This window comes from Centruroides vittatus, unplaced genomic scaffold, assembly GCF_030686945.1.
Source record: "Centruroides vittatus isolate TY-2023 unplaced genomic scaffold, ASM3068694v2 contig_980, whole genome shotgun sequence".
NCBI lineage: Eukaryota > Metazoa > Arthropoda > Arachnida > Scorpiones > Buthidae > Centruroides > Centruroides vittatus.
In genome coordinates, this window is record NW_027122652.1 from 1379989 (window position 1) to 1403268 (window position 23280).

Here is a 23280-nt window from a genome sequence, read left to right on the forward strand (position 1 = left end):
AAACCCAATAGAACATTTGTGGAACAAGTTAGAGCAACGCTTACATACCAGGGAACCACGTCCAAAATCTACAGCTGAGATGGCAACATTTTTGAAGCAGGAATGGATACGAATGCCCATAGCTGTGTATCAAAACTTTCTTGAAAGTATGCCCAGAAGGTTGCTAGTGTAATTGCAGCACATGGGGGTACTCTCCTCCTATTAAAGCATGTATTCTTTACCTTATGCCATCACATCTTGCTGTCTAGTCTATTATTGTAGGGTAGTGTGTACATATATACATATTAAAAATTCTATATACAGTAGAACATTGATTATTCGACTTAATTGGGGATTGGGGTTGGTCAGATAACTGAAAGGTCAGATAACCGAAAAGTATGAAAAAATACATTATTAGTATAGTGTATTAGGCCTGGTTTAAATACTAGCCTCCCTTTCATGGTCGAGCCAGTGCTGCCAGCTAAAACATGCAAAATTTAACAAAAATAATATTAAAGTAGCCAAGACATAACCAAATATAGTAGCGCCACATCACTAGCAGACATTTGAATTTGCTGACTAGAATTAATTCATTAATTCATTCCAGAATCTTATTCTTAATGTGAAACACTCGTTAAGCAAAACAGTTTTTCCCATAGAAATTAATGTAAAATACAATAATGCATTCCATGCCAAAAAAAATACTCAAATATTTTGTGTGTAGCGTTTATTCAAAGAAAATTATACAATATATATTGTTAAGAAACGTGAATCATCATCATCTTTTCTTCTAGCACAGAATGAACCAACCTGGAATGCAAATTCAATTTGCAGAAAACAAAAAATTTACAGATAATACGTCTGATGAAGACACCAAACGATATGCCAAATTCTTGGGCTATAATTAAATATTAGAAATCAATTAATTTGACTAAAGGTAGACAGTTATGCTGCCATCTCATATTAAATTTAATAATTATAAATAATTAATTTTTAATTTAGACATTTTTAAAATTTAATTTGGAATTGGTCATTAAATTTAGTACAAGATGGCGTGTTTATTGTAACAGGCTATGATTGTTGATGTTTATACGCAATATGTGTGAACACAAGTTTGGAAAAATGTTTGATCATAGGCAACATTAAGGTGCTAGAAGAACGAGTGCTAAACACAGACTGATGGAGCATGCACACAATCCGGGAGCTCTCTCTCCTTGTCACTTGTTATGCAAAACATCGCTTGTTAAGCGAGTCAAATTTATACAATTTGTTCTATTCGTTATGCAAAATACTCATTAAGCGAGGTTCCACTGTAAAGAAATCTTTCCCTTCCACATTACTTTGTGAATTTGAAATTTCACAGAAACTTGTAAATGAGACGACAGTACTTAAAACCAATAAATAAACAACTTTTAATATCAAAAGGAAACATAAATGATAACCAATCTGTCCACCTGTTTTGCTTATTTAGATCTTGACAAATTTATTTTTTCACTTGCAGTGGTAATTTCAAGGACAATGGTAGGGATAAAATACCGTATTTCATTGCAAAAAGAGACTCAATGGCAATTGGTTATTTAAAATTTATTGACTCAAGTGCTTTTAAAATTTGGGGAAACCACAATATATCCAAATCTGCAATATAATAGGAGGCTACTGTATTAGCCCAAAGAACTAATTTTACATGTAAAAACGTCTTTAAATTGATTACACAAGTTTTTCATTGTTATAACAAATAAACATATACCTAATGTAGTAAAAATATATATTCATAAGCAAAATACTGTGCGCTAACAACAGGTTATTTCAGTTAAAATAAAAATTTTTTTAAATCAAAAATGTATCTATAATTGTCCATATTTATTTCAAATTATTTTAACTTAGAAATAGCAGGCCATTGAACAGTTTTCTAAAGGCAATTATGGTGCCACTTTTTAACGCAAATTAAGATTAATGTTAATTGCTTTTCTTATGTAAATGAAAATTATTAATTTAAATAACTATTGTAGTAACCTGCTATTTAAGGAACCACAATACTGTTTTATTTATTAATTCACAAAAAATATAGACAAAAAGAATTAGGTTAAGTTGCAAGTAATATGGGAATAGAATGTTCACAAACAACTACTTTAAATCACATTATTTTTTCACAGAAATTTAGTTATAGGTTCAAGTGTGCCATGAGATGAACAAGGTTGAAAAACACTGTTTTAAACCTATAAGCACTTGTAAACATACACGTGTGGGAAATTTAATTATATATAACAACATTTTTTGCATCTATTTTACATTTAACATATGTACAATACTTATAAAAAAATAAAAATATGTATTATTGTAGTTACATTTTAATATGAATGATTTCTATCACATTGAAGTTAAATGATAAAAGGTAACAAACAAATCATTTTGTAATTCATTTTATAGTTTTAAACTTTCTTTTATGAATTATAGTATAAGAAACATAGTTTATTCACTTACAGGTTTACTTCAGATAATGACAAATCTCAGATTATTGGATCTAGGATATCAGGATTCTACTGTACTTTAAGCCATCACATAATTTCAGATAGAGAATATAAAATTATCAAAATTTTATATTCCCTACCTTAATTTCTAATTTTAATTTTTTGTTTTGAAAATATGAAATTAGATATTTTTGCTTATTTTATAAAAATATTCATAAAATAGGCTATTTTTGCCTATTTTATAAATGAAATATCTATTCATCAAATAAAACATTGCTAGATTCATAAAGACATTCAGTTATTTTTGACACAGAATACATAGTACTATCATGGAGGAATCAAAAGAAAGAATTCTTGTTCACCTGCTGTAGACAATTTGTACACATTGAACTCAAAAAATAGCCTATTTATTAAGAAGTCAATTTCAAAAACTAATGATAAACACTTTAATCTTCTTTGAGATCAGTTCAAAAGCTGCTAATACATCTAATTATATAATATTCTATGTCTGTACACTAGTCCCATGGCAACTGCTTTTTATTGGTGAAATATGCATTTATTTGGCAGCCATGTTTGAATTAGTTTTTTTAGTGATAAAAATTTAATGAATTGTTTTCAGTAATTCAATTATTAATTTTTTAAATTAATTTACATTCAAAAGAAAAACTACTTCAGATGCTATGACCCAGCTAAAAACTAATAAGTTTCATTTCTCCTCTCATCGATGAATAGGCTTATCTAAAAATTACCTTAATACTTTTTTGTTTAAATAATTTTCAAATTAATTCAGTTTTGTTGCCCAGTTATTATCCTAAGTTTGAATATCTAGAGTTCCATGCAAACTGTTAAATTGAGCAAGTTGTTGTAAAACTTAGTATCCACATATGTTTTTTTGAGCCAAGCCAACACAATCGCATCTCTTCCATGCTATTCATACAGTTGATACACACTACACAATTAGCATTTAATTTGTAAACTATCTTGCAGGAAAAAAGAAAAATAAATCAAAAATGAGTAATAAAAATAAAATTATCTTAGAACATACACTGAAACTTCACTTAACGAGTACCTCGCACAACAAGTATTTCGCATAATGAGCAAAACAAATTGTAAAAATTTGCCTCGCTTAACAAGCGATGTTTCACACAAGTGATGAGGAGAGGGGAAGTCCCAAATTGTGTGCACACAGCCTGCTAAATCAGCCTGTGTTTAGCACTCGTTCTGCTAGCATCTTAGTATTGCTTGTGATCACATTTTCCAAACTTGTGTTCACACACATTACTTATAAACATCAACAACCATAGCCTGTTATATAATAAACATGCCAAACAATATGCCAAATTCTTGGGTTATTAAATTTAATGACAGATTCCAAATTAAATTTTAGAAATGTCTGAATTAAAAATTAACTATTTCTAATTATTAAATTTAATAAAAGATGGAAACATAACTGCCTACCTTTAGTCAAATTAATTAATTTCTAATATTTAATTATAGCCTTTACATAACCCAATAATTTGGCATATTGTTTGGAGTGTCTATCGAACATATTAGCTGTAATTTTTTTTGTTTTTGCAAATTGAATTCTCATTCTAGAATGGTTCATTCCGTACTAGAAGAAAAGATGATGATTCACGCTCCTTAACAGTGTATATTGTACAATTTTTTTTAATAAACATTATACATAAAACATTTGAGCATTTTTTCAGCGTGGACGCATTATTGTATTTTACATTAATTTCTATGGGAAAAATTGTTTCGCTTAACGAGTGTTTCGCATTACAATTCTAGAATGAATTATGCTCATTAAGCGAGGTTCCACTGTTCTTATTCTTTGCAGGAAAACACACATCAATTTCTTACTTTTATCATTTTACATCTTTATACTTTTCAATACCTTTTATCAAAAATTTCCAGAAAATTGCATGCATCTACTAATTTTTCAGTTGATGTATTCATCCACTGAACAGCTTTGTAGAAAATGAATTCAAACCATTTTATTTGTTGCTGATTGGTTGCACCAGCTTAAGAAAAGTTTGAATACTTCTACAGTGAAAAATCACATTTTAATTTTTATCATTTTCATTCAGAAATATATAACTTGTTTTACAAAAACTTGAGCAAAAACTATCATTTTTTTAACATCTGATAAATCATATAATGTATTACATTTTTCAGTGTATTTTAGTTTATTTTAAGCTGAGTCATAGCATTGAAAGTAATTTTCTTAAATTTTAATAAATCAAAACTAAAATGATCATAAAATATCTTGAAAGCAGCACAGACAAAATTCACTTGGTAATATTGTCTACAGTGGATGATCATATTATTAAAGCCACTTGTTAAAACTGACAAGTAATCAGTAATACTGTAAACATTTCAATACAAAATTCATAATGAAGTCTTATTACTATTTTTTTGGTCCTAGCAGATACTTACGTTTCAAATTAGTTGATTATTTTATCGTTGGCAACAATAACCATTAATAGCACTCCATTTTGCGATAACACTGTCATTCAACAGTTTGTCGCTGTTTGAGTACCATCTATTTAATTCGTAGTTTTTGTGTTTTAAAAACGTTTTATTAACTTGTTGTGGGGGTAATATTGTTGTTGAGGTATGTAATGTTTAGTGTAATGTTATAATGCCATTTTATATAAAAGTTGTTACAATTATGAGCTTTTCATTATTTTTAGGTTATTTTAGTCAGGGGGAAAGTTAATGACCTCACGCCTAGGAAAATTAGTGAAATTAAAACTCATTTTAAACACTGAGCATTCAAATAGACAAATTGCATCAATTGCAAACGTTTCAAGGGCTTCTGTTGATAGAATTAAGAAGAAACTCGACACTAATGTGGATTTAATTTCAAACCAAAAGGGGAAATGTGGCCGAAAAAAAGTTACTACACCCAGAGATAATCGTCAAATAAGAAATATCTGTATGGAGAACAGCAAGACACCACTGAAATTGTTGGTAAAAAGATTCAGAATGCTAATATAAATATATCACCAATGACGACTTGTTGTTGTCTTAAAGAACTTGGGCTTGCATGTCGGCATCCAGCAAAAAAGCCGCGGCTTATGCCCACTATGATGGCAAAGTGATTGCAATGGGCAAAAGATCACAGAAACTGCACTGTTTATAATTGGAAAAAAGTAAATCTATAGTTTTGTATCAAATTATAAATTAAATGCCTTTTTTATAATATTTTGAAGGTTTTAACAACTCTGCTGATTTTTTCATATTTGTTTCTCTGACGAGTCTTTGATTCAGATTCTGTCTGATAAATCAGAGTTTGTAAGGAGATGAATTGGGGAGAAGTACCGTGATGACTGTATAGTAAGAAGAGTAAAACACCCTATAAGCATTATGGTGTGGTCTATCATCAGTAGCCAAGGTACTGGCCGCTTATACATTGTAGAGGGCACAATGAGACAAGACCAATATATGAAAGTCTTAGACACCAAGATGCTTCCCAAAGTTGAGGAATAGTATCCAAATAGTGACTTTTGTTTATGCATGACTCTGCTCCTTGCCACAAGGCTGAAAAAGTCACAAAATACCTGGAAGATAAACAAATTGAGGTTTTGAAATGACATGGAAACTCCTCAGACCTTAATCCTATAAAAAACCTTTGGGAGCTGCTAAAGAGAGAAGTTTTCAGGGATCTTATCACCAACAAGCGGCAATTGATAGAGCGTTTAATAGAAGTGTGGCACAGGAGTGAAGAAATAAAAAAAAATTGCTTGAAATGCATACAAAGTATGCCTAGAAAAATTGAAGTGGCAATTGCTGCAAAAGACAGTTCAACAAAATATTAAACATATTTTTCTACATTTATTTTTAGTTCTAGAAATATAAATATAAACACCTGATTTGTATTTTTATTTTATCAATAAGACCCCTCAGAAATAAGTAAATAAACAAATTTAGACATTTTTCTTAGTTTCATGCTTTTATTCTGGTGTAAGTTGGAAAAATGTATTTTTTACGTTGTGGCTCTAATAATATGATCACCCACTGTATAACAAATGACATTTTTCACCATAAATTTCAAAATCAATTTTTAAACAAATCAATTTTTATGGATTGTACATGTCCAAAGAGTGACAAAATTTGGTATATTAGGATTATGTTGCTGCAACAGCAAGAATTTAAAAATTGTACATATTTGTTATCATACAGGAACATTCAGAAAATTGGCTAAAACAATCTTTATAAAAAGTCTGTTTTAATCAATTGCTTGGATGTTCCTGTATAATAAGTTTTTAACACAAACTTGCACTGGATTTAGCATTTATTGTTCTGTTTAAAGTTGTTCAACTTTAAACAGAACAATAAGCTATTAAAGTAGCAATAAATAATTTTTATTTCTAAAATTTAAAATAATTTAAGCCGTTTACTTCTACAGATTTTGCAGCCCAGAATTCTTAAAAGCTAGATAGATAGTTTGATGTTTAAGTTTAAAAAATAAACTATTTTTTGTTCTGATTTAAAGTCATTATTAAAAGAAATCATCTTATATATCTAACTTTCTATAATTTATGTGGATCTTTAATTGCTATAATTGTTTAAAATAAGAATTTATTAATGCAATAATCTCAGGAACAGATGGAGAAGATACACAACAGCATTATCAATACAAGTTACACTTAAATAATGTTTTATATTTCTGCTTTTGATAAATATAAAATGAATAAATTAAAATTATCATCTGTAATGAACATAATAAATTATACTAACAACTTAAAAAATAAAATAATTCAACAGCAGAAATTTTTTATAAAATGTTTCCAATATTTATTTTCTCCTCTTTAATGTATTTTTTTTTCATAGTAAACAAACTATTTTGCTTTTCAAGTATAAAAAGTCATACTAAAATAATTAAGACATTTTATATTCTCTAGCAGGTGATGATTGAATATTTATTAGTATTTTGGTCTTGTCATGTTAGATTGTACTTAAGAACTTCTCTAATTTTATATTAAGAATTGATCAAATGAAACGAGTTTGAGCCATGTCATGTGGTCTGGGAATGATGACACACATGGTGTGATAAGCATACACCAATGAACAAGTGGGGGAGAAGTTTACGTTTTATTTTTGGGTAAAGTAGTAAAAATATGAGTGGAGTTACCGTATTTTACGAACTGTAAGATGCTACGAACTATAAGACGCACCTGAATTTTGGAGGCAATTTTTTGAAGAAAAAAGTGCATCTCATAGTCCGTAAAATACGGTATTTGAAATCTCGAGGACTCGCCTCAGAATTCTGAAAGAACATCCCAGGCTGACCAACACAAAAAATTCAAGTCACAGATCTCCACCTATATGCTTATGATAACTACATTTTTTGATATTGCACGGTCATTGGTGGTGGACTTTAAAGATCCGTACATTAGCATCAATGCCAATCACTACAATGAAAAATTGGTCAAGCTGGATAAAGCAATAAAGAATAATTGACCAGGCATGTGGATCATATGGTGTGATTTTGTTGCTCAACCACATGTTGTGAATACTGTAGATGATGCTTTAGCATGATAAGGTTGGGAGGTTCTGCACCATCTTTCCTTTAGCCCCAATCTGTCACCAAGTGACTTTTATTTGTTCAAACCTTTAGAAAACTTGTTAAGGAACAATGCTTTAACTCTAATGCAAAAGTCAAGGAAGCATTCACCCAATAGTTAAGGACCAACCATCATTCTTTGTAGACAGTATCCATCGTTTCCCCAAGTATTGGGATGTCTGTCTGAATGCCTAGTGACTTTTTTGATGAACAAAAGTGTATTCCGGCTTCCTCATATATTACTTTGTTTAATTATGCCATACTGATGGATATTTTGGCAAATATGGACATGTTTTGTTTGTCTAAATAAATTTACTCAAACAGGTTTCATTTGATCAATCCTTGTATATTTCATTAATTTCATATGTTATTTTTCAATGGTGCAAATATGTCCAATTGCATAATAAGACACAAGGGAAACAAAAGCAATCCTATAAAAATTTACAGTAGAAAAAATATTACAGCAATAGCTGCAAAAAATGAAGTAACATCTCAGCTAAGCCTATAGACCAGGGGTGACGAACCTATGGCATGCGTGCCCAAAGTGGCACATAAGGAGAAATCATCTGGCACGCAATATATCATACGATTTCTGTCTTTTTCAATCATCCTTTTGGTTTATCATCTGATCATCTTTTTTTCAATCAGCTTTGTTACAGTTATTCTAATTAAAGCATATTCATTTAATTTCTTTAAATATCATTATTTGGAAGTCTGAAACTTTGGCACGCATTAACATCTTTAAAGCTAAGTATACTTACAATATGGCACGTGAACACAAAAAGATTTGCCATCCCTGCTATAGACAATTTAATGTCTATAGGCTTAGCTGAGATGCTACTGATGGGAAATTCATCAAAATATAAGGATCTTGCATTTCAAGTGATATGAAATGTTTTTTTCACTTTGTTTGCAATTAGTTCAGTGACTTTTTATAATGCTACCTAATCATGTGCTTTCAATAAGGACAAGTCTGTTTCAGTTATGGAACCACAGTTTTAATTTTTATAAACTGAATAAACTGAAACCAAAACAGAACTTCAAAAAGAACCAAAAAGAAATAATTATTTTTATTTCAAAACTAATTTCAACACTACTTAATGAGTAAAATTGTGTGTCAGCTTGAATTAAAATGAAATATTCACTTGATCCTCCAAAGAAAACTTAAAACCAAACAATTGTCAAATTATATGGACTATATTACTAACACTATTATTAATTAAATGCTAAGTAATCTGACACTAGAGGCAGGTGTCAGGTTCAATCTCTTGCTAAATTTAACAATTATAACTAAATTAATTATTAAAATATTAATTGTAATTATTAGATTTAAAAAGAAATAGAATATGACAGCTGCCTCTAGCACCAAATTACTTAGCATTTAATTAATAACATTAGTAGTAATATAGCCTAATATAATTTGGCAATAGTTTGAATTTTATATATAACTAATGGGTTTGGATGTTTATATTTAAACTGCATTTTAAAAATTTTCTAATTTGTCTCAATAGAATTCCTAAATAAAAATTTTATCATCATTTTATAAACATTAATTTCCTTTATTTTGTCATATCTTTTTGTAGATTTATTATAAAATAAAATATATTTAAATCAAAATGTATTTTATTTTCCTATATATAATAATAATTTAATAAAAATTATAATACAGTAATGGTGATGATGATGAAAAAGTTGGTCAAAAACACTTTAAAAATTGATGAATTTCTTAAATAATTCAGAAAAAAATGCAAGACCATCATCCTCATAAGTAAATTTTGCGTTTTTGACAAAAAATTCATTAACTAACATTCTACGCTAAAATATGTCATTCATGGCATTAATCTCAGTTTTATTTCTATTAATAAATCAATGTTACATTAATTTTATAATTGTATATGCTATCATATGATGATAACATATGCTTAAATTAAAGCTTTCTTTTTAAAAATTTTTTACATTAATTTATCACTTTAGTGTTGTGCAGCAAATTATACAATGGCCTATTTATTTCTATGACTTAATTTGAATTTTCCAAATTACACAGTAATAATTATTAATTCGTTCATAAACTGTTGTGTGTGCTAGTGTGCAATAATTTTCAGGGAAATTTTGGATCCTGAAAATATTCTACACCCATGCTAATTTTTTCTGTGATATTACCATTCCATTTCTTTAATTTATTCCATTAACTTCATATTTCAATTTAATTATCCAAAAAAATTTTTCGAATGCATTTTTCATCAAATAAATTTGGAGATAAAAATATTACTATCAACATACATTTGTTTCAATCTTTTTTGCAACTATGACAAACATACCTTATATCTCTGAGAACCAACATTTATTGCTTTAACAAACATTTTCAAATCTGATCAACAGGTCATTGTCAGATATTTTCAATTCTCTGGAATGTTTTTATGATGGTTCTATATTCGAATGATCATGCAAAAAGAAATTCAAATTTATAAATGTTCAAATACTTCGTCCAAATATCAAATACAGTAGAGCATCGATTATCCGACTCAACTGGGGACTGCAATTGGTCGGATAACTGAAAAAACAGATAACCGAAAAGTATGAAAAAATACATTATTAGTATAGTATACAGGTACTCCTTACTTTATGACCTATCTGCTTAATGACCACTCGCACTTACGACCAATCGAGTTTCGACCTGCAATTCGGGGAATCCCCTTTCTCAGCTTGAGTATCGGTCAGTGGTGAATGGTGACATGCGCATTAAGCATACTATAATAGGCTTGCACGTACTATAATAGTCTTTTTATGAATAAATTTGAAGTTTATTGTATAATTTTTATAATTTTGCAACGATCCTATATTCCCGGTGCAAGCTCCTTGCTTATTGAGAAATTTGCTTAACGACGTAGTCGTCGGAACGGAACTCGGTCGTAAAGTGAGGAGTACCTGTATTAGTATATCGCTATTAACCTACTTCATGTTGAATTTTCGTCGATGTTAAGCCTAACAAAATTTTTGAAAATAATAATCGTCACTATGGTATCGTTAAAAATTTTTTTATTTTGCACAAAATAAATACAAAAATAAAATAAGATAGAAAATTAAACCTCGCTTAAATGCTGGCCTCCCTTTCATGGTCGAGCCAGTGTTGCCAGCTAAAACACGCAAAAATTTAACAAAAATAATATTAAAGTAGCCGAGACATAGCCAAATATTGTAGCGCCACATCACTAGCGGACATTTGAATTCGCCGACTAGAATGCGGTCAGTTAACCGATGTGATGGTTTATCGGGGGTCAATTAATCAATGTTCTACTGTATACCAAAAAAAAAAAATGTATCAAACAGTGTAAATATGTGAAATTGAATGAATTAAAATAAATAAAATAAAATAAAATTTTCTAACACAGTATACAGAATTATATCGACAGAGTGTGCATTATGTATTAGGTTTTATTGCACTATTTTTGATGAAAAGAAAACACCTTGGTATTTCCAGCAAACAAGTAAAATTTAATAAAATAAAAACGTTTTCGCTATTTTTAATAGTCCTCTTCAGTTAGACTCTTTAAATTGAAAATGGAACATCTTTCATGTTCCATTTTCAATTTAAAGAGTCTAACTGAAGAGGACTATTAAAAATAGCGAAAACGTTTTCATTTTATTAAATTTTACTTGTTTGCTGGAAATACCAAGGTGTTTTCTTTTCATTCTTTTTATATTCCAGTAAGTGTTTTATTTTACTATTTTTGATCATATGTTTCCAGGTTGATGGTAATACTGTGGCATCTTTGTAATTTAAACATTTGCCAGTAAGGCTAGATTTATATATTTCAAACTTTTCTAAAGTCATTGCTAAAGACAGTGAGTACACCAGTTTAACATTGAACCATTTTTCCATTTAACCATTGAACCAGCTGTTTGTGCTATTCTGGATAGTGCTGTAAAATAGTGCTTTGTTTACATTGTATATATGCTCCTTAAGCCTCTTGCTGAGGTTCCAGTTGTCCTTTTTTTTTATAACAATAGTCATTAAACTAAGATCACTATTAAGACTATTTAACAACTATTGTTATGACTTGCTCTCTTTCTTCTCAATAACTGTTTTATACTCACGGATATCGAGAAGAAAAAGAGCAACATTGCCTTGGCTGTATATGCCAGTGAAAACGGCATTACGCCTGAGCTACAGCAAGCAGCCTTGATACAGAGAACCAGGCAAGTATACCACCTTAAGTATTTGGAGGCGCTAGAGATCTTTAAAGTGGATTGCCTGGGCCTTTCTATCAACTTTAAAGATGAAAAGCAACTTTCGAAGGCGTGGCAAGCGATGTACGACCCAGCGTTATAGCCGCCGGCGCATGCACAGCAATGCTTGTTTATAGTACACATCTGTAGCGGAGGGTTGGAATGCATCCATAATGGGACTTTGGAACGAAAGGTCACTCTCTACTCAGATCCCACCTGAAGAAGGTCCTAGGGGACCAAAAACATTTGTGGCTAACTATATTTTGCAAAGCTGTTTAAAGTTGTTAGAGTAGACATATTTATTGTTGCTTCGTTTCTTAAGATGGATTTTATAAACAATTAGAATTAGACTGTTTTTATTACTGTTAAAAAATTTGATAATTTTTAGTTAAAAATTTTATAATCATTCTAATAGTTTTATCTCTGTCTTTTATATTTTATGTAGTTGTTATTTTATTTTGGGACTGTTATTAATGTGTATTATTTATAGTCTATTTTATTTTCTGTCAGTATCAGGCTTTCAATATAGTGCAATGATGAAGTATGATTATGTAGTTAAGATATCATTTACAAACCATATCAATTTTAAATAAACTAATTATCACTGAAAACAGACAAGAAAAAAAAAAAGAAAATATTATATACACTAAGAAAGTAATATTTTAAGGACAGTTCAATTCAATTAAGATTTATGTAAGCAATTTTACAGGAAATTGGATTTTCAAAGGCAACATTAGCTCTTGTAATAATGTTTTACTGTGACTAAATATGTTATACATAAAAAAGTATTTCTGAAATTGAAAATTAGTTATTATTACTCAACAATGTAAATCAAACCTTAAACCTAAACTCATGGTTATACTATCTCCCAGCATTAGAGTCAAAACAAAGTTAAAATTATGTATTTTTAAAATGAACATAGAAACAAATGAAGCCCATCAATGACAAAGTGGATAAATACTACTGTACACAGATAGTCAAGTCCTGATAGAGTTGTGCCTAATTGTCTACATCAAAACTTTGATATAGACAACTAGGCTTAGTAACAAGATTTCTTCGATATACTAACAGACAACTTACAATTAACTTCAAAAAATACCAAAAATTATCTATAGTGCTATGCTGATAACCAATATATCAAACTTAAACTAATGTTTATATCAATATTTCAGATGATAACTAGAATATTGATATGATAGATAAATACTGAAACCAATAAAATAACTACTTTTATCAACAAATGTTGAATCCAGTGATGCCTTGTACTTTGAACATATTTCATTCTAGCAGGTCATTCAAACTTTGAATTGTTCAAAGTCCAAAGCAATTTTTCCCATAAGAAATAATAGAGTGAATTAGTTCATTCCCTAACCCTGAACAATAACCATTTCGATAAACTTAAAATGCAAATACACATTATTTAAATAAAACAATTTCATTCTCTAAACTTGAAAACAATAAATAAAATACATAAATAATGTATAATAAAATGAAAATTGTATTTATTGGTCGTACACTATTGAATTTGGCATCTTAAACATAGTCACCAGATCTGACACACATATATTGCTTTCATGTTTCACGATAAGTTCCTTTTTAACTTCAATTGTTGATACTACAGTCTTCCCTCTTTGTTGCTTCCACACCTTTTCAAATTTCATAGTTGATAAGTAAAAGTTATATTGAATTGAACAGAAAGTTTTTGCCTATTTTTAACCAATGTCATTACTTAACATAGTTGTGTAATTTAATTTTAATATTCATAAAATTTAACATATTATTGCTAATGAGAGATTATTATTTGTTTAGAAGGTTATTTTAAACTTTTTACTTCATATTTTGTTTGGAAAAACCAAGTCAAAATGTCTTCAGATAAAAAGCATATCTGGCATGCTACTCTTTATGAATTTCATAAAGATATCTTCCTCATACACACCGGGGTGTATATTATATAATTTGAACTCACTTGTGCCTGTGACCGGTGTGAATTAATTAATTTCACACCAGTCACAGGCACAAGTGAGTTCTAATTATATAATTTCATAAAGGATATAATGCTGTACAAACAGTAAAAAAGGTTTGTAATGTGTACAGGAAGAGAGGTACCTAAGCGTTAAATATGCAAATGTGGTTTAAAAAGTTCATTTAGGAACTTCTGAGCTAACAAATAAACAATGTAGGGAAGCATTCAAAAGATGTCAACAAATAAATATTGCAGAAGGAAATTGTTAAAATTCAACAAAAAACACACTATATATATATAACCAAACATATCAAAAATGAAGGGAGAAAATAGCACTGAAACATACGAGTATAACGTAAGAGATTCCTTGTGTTTACAGTTCAAGTGCATTTTTTCTATGCATGCACAGTTTAATTTAATATTTGTCAATTATAATAATAATAATTTAAACTGCTGGAGAAAATTGTTGATATCATCAGTTCCCTCCCATATGATGATGATATATTATTATTATAATATGATGATAATTATAATGATTATTATTATAATCATCAACTCTCTTCAACATAATTTCTCTAGCTATCAGAAAATTTCACTACTGTTAAAAATTCCAGAAAGTGGTGTTGCAGTCCTGTGCCAATAACTAATATATCAAACTGCAATTAATAAATGCCTACAATATCAATATTCCATATTTATTTATCATATGTCTAAAGCTCAGCACAAACTAAGTAATATCAAAGCGAACTGGTTGAAGCCAGCATCGAACAAAATTTGTTTCATTTTTATAGGGTCAATCACTGATCACCCAAGTCAACAATTCAACATCACTGTCATCCCTTTGATGACTCTCACATCAAACATACTGAATTTTCTGGACAACAATCAGGAGACACTGATGTTCATTTTAAAGTTTACAACAACAGAACATGCATTGTAGTCCACAAGTAAGTCTTTCACATATTTGTGAGGTGATCTTTATCTCAGTTCAGCCATATCTCACTACCCAGCAGTTACTAAACAGAAAACTGATAGATTTTCATACATGTAAAAAATAATTAATTTCATTGATTTTATCCAAATTACAAAAAGTTATGTACTGTACAATACATATTACAATGGTTAATCCATTCTCTAATGGGCCTCCAACTTCATTTTTGTCAAATAGGCAATAAATGGAAGCAGCTAAAGCTAACATCAACAAATCATTGTTGTAATTGTTGTCATTTTACCAACTACCAAGCAATAGATTGTAGGTACTGTACATCACAAGCGATAGCACAAGGAGCAACATCACCACATCATCAAAAGAAAACAGTCACATGACCATAAACATTGCCTCTGACATCATGTCAAAAGCAATCACATTGACTAGTTTGCACTGAACTTAACACTTAGGTCAGCCTCCCACGGTTCAAACAGGGACACAAAAAGCTTCCCAGGAGGAAATGTTTTTCTGCCTTATCCTCCAAACAATTAAATGTTTTTTCAAATAAAGCAAAAATACTTTAAAGAAAAATATTTTTATAATAATCTTAAACTAAAATATATTTTGGATGTTACAAAGGTAAAATTGTCTGTTTTAAAGCAGACTGAAATTATAAATTCAAATATATATTTTTCTATTCTTTTTTGTTTTATAACATCATTATATAAAATATCAGCAAATTATTTACTGAAAGAGATTCTATATTTACCTAATGATACTTATATAATACAAACATAAGTATATATATACATACCTCCAATATTCTGAAACATAAAATTATATTAAAAAAATATATACATATATTTTTTAAAATATAATTTTATGTTTCAGAATATTGGAACCTGAGAAAGGCAACTGAAGTTGCAAAAATGTCACAAAAAAATTTATGAAGAAATCTTTATTACTCATTAAAATTAAATTATTCCCTAAGAAAAGAATAAAGAAAAATACATTACTCACCATTTGAATATCTGATAAACTTGACGTCTTTAATTCAAAATAATAATTCTTAAATAATCTGAAAAAAAAATATTAAAAATTAAAAATTTGTCACGAATATTTAAAATAAATAAATAAACAAACATATATTTATAAACATATCAAAGTATATAAAAAACATATCATAAACTCATACATAGATATATTAACTAAGGGTTTCTCAAACGGGATATCGGGATCCCAGCTTTTTTTTAACCCAGAAAATTCTTCTCATCCCAGGATATCCCGCATATTTCTTACAAGTTCACTTTTTTCTTTTTTGTGTTAAGGTTGAGGAAATTTTGCAAATAGAAAGTATAATTAACTCAAACTGTCAGAATACATTTATATTTATTAATTTTAAGCCTGCTTATTAGTTCTTTAAATTTTTGTTTATGACATCTCACAGATTGTCAATAATCAATATGTATTTCTGGCAGGACTCTGAAAATTCTTTACTTGTCTGAACCTGTAATGTCTTGAATAATTGTGCTGATGCTGTCTTAATCTTAACCATGCCCAGTAGCTGCAATAACTGCATTATACCAGGTTTGCAAATTGGGCAAGGATAGAAACAAGTACGAAGTTTGCAAGTATGAAGTTTTTCTTCATAAACCTGATTATTAAAGCCAAACAAACTGCCGAATTATCAGGCTATAAGCTTGATGCCATCATTAAAACAGCCAAAATAGACAAATCAAGAATACTAGACTGCAAAATAAGTACCTCAACGCATCTCGAAAATGAACTAGAAATCTTCCAGGCTACAGGTGAAAAAACACATAACATCTGTCTTCTCTTAAATGCATTAAACACGATTCCACTCTGATCAATTGAATTGGAAAGTGCATTTTCAGTAGCAGGACTTTTCATTAAAATAATAACCAAATTGAGTAATCGGAGTATTGACCATCTTTGGTTTTCAAAATCTTATAAAAATTTACAATAATATTTTGTATTATGTTTTATTTAAAAAACCAAAATTACCTTCTAAGTTAGAAGTTTGATCTAAGTTCATTTTTTTCTTTAAATTTTCAACTCAATTCAAAGGTATTTTTTGGTAAGCAGTTTCCAACAAACTTTAATAAATTTTTTCTATTGGTGGAAATTTCTATGTAATTCAAATGTAATTTTTAATACATATTTTACACAGCATTGTTAATATTATGATTTGAGGTTGCAGGACATATTGAATTACTTAAAAAATGAAAAATAATTATATCATTCAATTTTAAGATTTATTTTATATTTTAAAAATAATTAATTATATACCAGGATTCCGGGAAACAGTTCACTATTATCTCAGAATCCCAGGACAAGCAAAAGACCGGGGAAATGAAAAACCCTAATATTAGCCTACGATTACATGTGATAACAGCAATTTTCCTGCACCTACTAGTTTTTCAACAAATTGACTTGCTTAACTGTGCTTCTATGATAACCTCATGTTACATATAAAAATCAGATTGCACAAAAATTTTATGTTGATAAAAGATTATCATTATAAGCCCTTCAAAAAAACACTGTAGAAATCTGTCACCTTGCAAATGTTCTTGTGTAAATTTTTTCACTAAACTGCCTGCAAAAAGAGGTAATTTTCTGCTCTGATGTCATTTTCACTGACGGTCACATGGTGAGTTTTCAAAACTGCCCCAAAAGTGAATCATAGCATTGTGGATATTTGTCAACTATGAATGACATCATGACATGACATAGTAACCTTGAATGCTTGTCTCCATAAGACAGCCAAGATGCTATAACCTTCAACAAATTTAAATTTTTCGTGATTTTAATTTGTGCTCAAAAAATACAGAAAAATCATTTCCTAGTCCTTCTGAGAAACACTTCAGCCTCCCATTGCCATTTCTAGCTGAACTCATTTCACATTAGTATATGCTATTGTAAAGTCCAAAAGACTTTCTATGAGAGAAGGTCAAGGACATTGAGATATTGGTATTGTTTACAGAACAAACTAAACTACGTATGATCTAGAAATTTTACAAATACAGAGAAGACCCATTACAGACAAGATTTTCCAGAATCATCAAATTCAAGAAATGGCAATTAGCGCAGTGTAATTACTCAAAATATCAGCAGAAAATTATCACCTTATGCATATAACCATGCTAAAAAAAAATTGCATGTGATCATGAATTAATATTTAAAATAAAGTTCAAAAGAAAACACAACAATGTAAAGAAATAAAATAAAGATAAATGTAAAAAAAAAAGGTTAGTTCACTATAATGTTAAAAATAATATAATTTGTAATAACTTCTTGTAACATGTAAAAAAATTGTAATAAGTTCATGTAACTTGTAAAAATTCAACTACAATAATTATTGTAATAAATGTGTTTTCTACCACTTGTAGAAATAACACCTGATGAGGGGGTGCAAGTTAGACCAAAAGATTGCACCCGAAATGCATATTAAAATAAAGAATAACGAAGATAAAACTCAGTAGTCTTTGTCTCTGATGAAATGCAGTCCAGATAAAATAACAATGGTTGAACTGATTGTTCTTAACTGTGAAGTTTCACCAATTATTTTTTAAAAAAGAAAGATCTTTTTTAAAGAAATTGATTTTTAAAAAAATAAAGATAATTTATTCATCATAACTCCAAAATGAATAATACATAAAAGAATAATAATAATACACAACTAAACAACCAAATTCCAGTACTTTAATGCAGAAACAAACATTTTCTACTATTTTAAACAGTCATCATCAGTTAAGTTAGTTCTAAAATAGAACAAACATTACGGAAGGCACAATTTTAAAAATTAGAATGTGTCATTGATTGCAGAATGTCAAACATGTGATTGCATCCAGTGACATGAGAGAAAAATTAAGCACAGTAAAACTTCCATGCAAAAGGGAAGGAGTCTGCCTTGTTTAAAGTTGATGGAAGAGACCTTTCTAGTAGCTTTACAAATGAATAGTTCTTTCACCCTCCAAATGGACTTAATTTCTGATTATTCCAAGTATTTGAACTGGGCTTGGCTATTGGTATGATGGAGGATGCATGCCTGGTCAAGATGAACTTGAAACTTGATGCTATTCTGCTAGAGTGATGACAGTAGAAAACGTTTGTTTTCATATTAAAGTTTTTTTTTGGTGTACTGGATTTTGGTTTTTTGATTGTGTATTACCAACATATTCCAGTTTATAAAATAATTAATTGCAAACAAGATTTTAAAAAGTCATTTGACATTACATTTCTTTTCATTCAACTGTATGTAACAGCAGCAAAAATATAAAATCAATATGAAATTGAAAGAGTTAGCATTAAACAAAGAAAAATGATTTATTAAGTCATGGTGGGAGAAAAACATTTTTTACTGATTACAACTCTATAAGCAGTAAACTAGAACTTATGCAAATTTTCACAACACCTTTCCTTCTTTTTTCTAGCACTTTCTTTAATTTAACTAATGTTTTCGGCCATTTTAATGGCCTTCTTCAAGTTAAACAAAATAGAACGTCAGTTATAAAATAAATCAGAATGTAAATTTATTTAATATATATAAATATATTATATTATATTATTATATAAAAAATAAAATAAAAAATTTACATTCTGATTTATTTTATAACTGATGTTCTATTTTGTTTAACTTGAAGAAGGCCATTAAAATGGCCGAAAACATTAGTTAAATTAAAGAAAGTGCTAGAAAAAAGAAAGAAGTGTTGTGAAACTTTTTATGATTATTTTTTAATAAACAATAATTTTAAAAAAAACCAAAAAAAACAGTAAGTATATATAAAAATTATTATTTTAAACAAATTCAAATTTATTTTAAAGCATATCATCATTACACAATTTTTAAACTTTATAATCATATCATCTTTTCTCATTAAGTATTTAAGAACAGACAGTTTATTCCTATTACAAATACTGTGGTAATGTATACTATAACAATCATATATAATGTGACTGTTGCCTAGGAACATATAAACATTAGGATAGAAAGATGCAGAAAGAACACCTTAATGGGTGACCATAAATGGTTATGAACTCTAAGATATCCACCTATACACACCTGGGTAAAACCACTGAATCTTCTTGAAACCTTTTAACCGGTGCGGTATGCTCAAAGTTTGTAAGCGAACATTTTCAGCTCCCTCACTGGGTCCTTTCTCAAGGTATATCCTCTCTGTCAACCGTTATAACAAAAGATTATCCACTTTCCGGATAAAAATTCAAATTTTTGAATTCCGAATCTAGCGAACCATGTGCCAACCAACTTTTAAAATTTATTTAAAAAACGATCACATGACGATCATTTGCCACATATAGAGTTCACATAAAATAATTAGTTATTCTCAATTGGATCTTATCTCTTATAAAGGCAATGTCTTGAAACGGCCTCTTCGATCTTTTTGCCTCCTTTACTCCGTATCTCCCTTTCGTATTAGGGCAACCAATTCGAGGGATAAGATAATGTTATCATTGGCGTGGCAGGCCCTAATACAAAAGGGAGATACGGAGTAAAGGAGGCAAAAAGATTGAAGAGGCCTTTTCAAGGCATTGCCTTTATAAGAGATAAGATCCAATTGAGAATAACTAATTATTTTATATGGACTCTATATGCGGCAAATGATCGTCACGTGATCGTTTTTTAAATAAATTTTAAAAGTTGGTTGGCACGCGGTTTGCTAGATTCGGAATTCGAATTTTTATCCAGAAAGTGGATAATCTTTGTTATAACGGTCGACAGAGAGGATATACCTTGAAAAAGACCCAGTGAGGGAGCCGAAAACGTTCGCTCACAAACTTTGAGCATACCGCACCAGTTAAAAGGTTTCAAGAAGATTCAGTGATTTAGACTTCCATGTAGATTTAGATTGAGGAGCAACAGAATACTGAAATTTTGTTTTAATTTATTCATCCAATTACTACTTAAAAAATATTGTATAACAATTTATTTTACTATGGTCTTCTAACTCAAAAGTCATACATTAATAAAAACTGGAATTTTCAAACACACTTTTTGTATGTTTCCACTTTAACTGTTAACTTTACACACTGAACAAATGTTTTTGGCCTGATGTTACAAGCCTGCCTCAGTTTAGAAGCCTTCCAAAGATGGAGTAATGTGGCATTTTGAAGTGGAATTTAAAGATTCCATGACATCATTTAAATTCTTATGTTATAATTTGATATTTATAGATTTAAATAAAATTAAAAATTACTTTTGGATAATAATATAAAATAACATAACCATAACTACATGGAAGTGGATGATTAATGAAACAGTACTGTTTGTTACAAGTAAGTTTAGAGAGTAACGCTTTCCTTGCTTGTGATATGTTGATGCTTTCTCTATTGTTAAAGCACAGCCCTTGGCTTTCAGCTTTATAGATGTCAATGGCTTCAATTATTTTTATATATTGATGGCAATTACAACACTGCCTTTAAAGATGTCATACTTATGCTCTTTTAATCTGGTCTCTGTCGATCTGTTAGTTGAGTTTATACAGGTTAGGCATCAGCTGAATCTAAAATCTTCCAGAGGTATGGTCAGGAGCAGATCCAGCTTTTTGGGGCCTAAGGCTTATTCAAGTCCAGTGGGACCACAGTTTTTTGTTAGAGTAAGAATCTTTAAATTGAGGTTTAAAATTCATTTTTAATAACATCAAAATCAGAGTTGAAATATATTAATTTATGGTGTTGAATAACAAACTTTACGTCTTTTATGAGGGTGGTTTTTTTTCAAGCTCCAATGGTCCATGAAACAAAGACAAGTGTAAATAACAAAATGAATTTTATTACCAAAAAGTTAGGTACAAGCATCGTTACTTTTTGACATAATCAATGTGAAGATTGAGGCATTTATCATATCTGTGCATGAGCTTTTCCATCCCCTTGTCATAGAATGTTGCCACCAATGAAGTGAGATGGCCTTTACAACATTATTTTGAAGATCATTATTAGTCTCAAACTTCTACTCTGCTAGCCACATTTTCAGTTCAGGAAAGAGGTGGAAGTCTCCACACATTAAAAAGTTCCAAGCTGGGTAGAAGTCTAAAAGGTGGAAGTCCTCACCACCTTTAAGCACCCAGTGTACAGCCCCGATTTAGTGCCAAGCAACTTCCACCTCTTTCCTGAACAGAAAAAGTGGCTAAAAAGGGCAGAGGTTTAAGACTAATGACAATCTTCAAAACAACGTTAGAGCCCATTTCATGTCATTGGCAGCAACATTCTATGAAGAGGGGATGGAAAAGCTCATCCACAGATATGACAAATGCCTCAATCTTCACGATGATTATGTCAAAAAGTAACCATGTTTGTACCTAACTTTTGGTAATAAATTCATTTTGTTATTTACACTTGTCTTTGTTTTATGGACTATCAGAGTTTGAAAAAAAAAACAGCCTACATATGAAAAGCATAAGAAATAAAAAATTATTATTAACAAAAATCTTATAAACTGACCAATTACATTACATTACATTGATTACAATAAACAAATCTTTTAATATAATTGAAATAGGTTGATGATGAGAATAAGTGCAGACCCAAACAGTTAGGAGTTGAAAGTTGAAATTTGATACAGTTAGAGTACATGAGAACATAAACTAAGGAAATTTTGGAAATTCCCCCATGGAAGAGGGTTAATAATTTTAGACAAAAAACTTGAGTCATAACTGCAATTTAAAATAAGTGTATAACCCACACCCCTTTTTAATTTGCTTTTTAAACACAGAAAACCTACAACTTTTACACACAAAATTATAGTTTATAAATTTAAAAACTTGCAAGTTTCCACATTACAAAGTACATTATTTGAATTAAGATTTACAAAAAAATTAATGTTCATTATTAAAAATATAATACATACAAGTTTTAAATTCTTTCTTTGCATGGAAAGCTAACTCCTAAGATAATTCCAACGAAATTCATATTACCTGACAAAGAACCAAAGTTTGGGGTTTGAAAACGTTTGTAAAGATCTATTTTTGGGAGTTACGAGTTTGGTGAAGAAAGGACTGATAACAGGTTGGAAGAGTCGTCGTTACTATTTTCCGGTGTCGAGATTTGGACAGAAATACATTTTAAATGTGGAAAAAAGATATTTCACTGTAGGAACAGCTTTTTG

The 23280-nt window shown here is 29.5% G+C and overlaps 1 protein-coding gene across 4 annotated transcripts in view; it reads right to left on the reverse strand.

Moving 5' to 3' along the window:
* Positions 1 to 23280, reverse strand: part of LOC136985887 (serine/threonine-protein phosphatase 1 regulatory subunit 10-like) — a 660716-nt gene that overhangs the window by 609205 nt on the left and 28231 nt on the right. For all 4 annotated transcript variants that reach the window (XR_010882402.1, XM_067283268.1, XM_067283267.1 and 1 more), the window contains exon 2: positions 16158 to 16215. Coding sequence is in view for 3 of the 4 variants with exons in the window: in XM_067283268.1 (XP_067139369.1) it covers positions 16158 to 16160 (3 nt within the window). In the remaining variant the exon portion in view is untranslated. The remainder of the gene's footprint in view (positions 1 to 16157; positions 16216 to 23280) is intronic.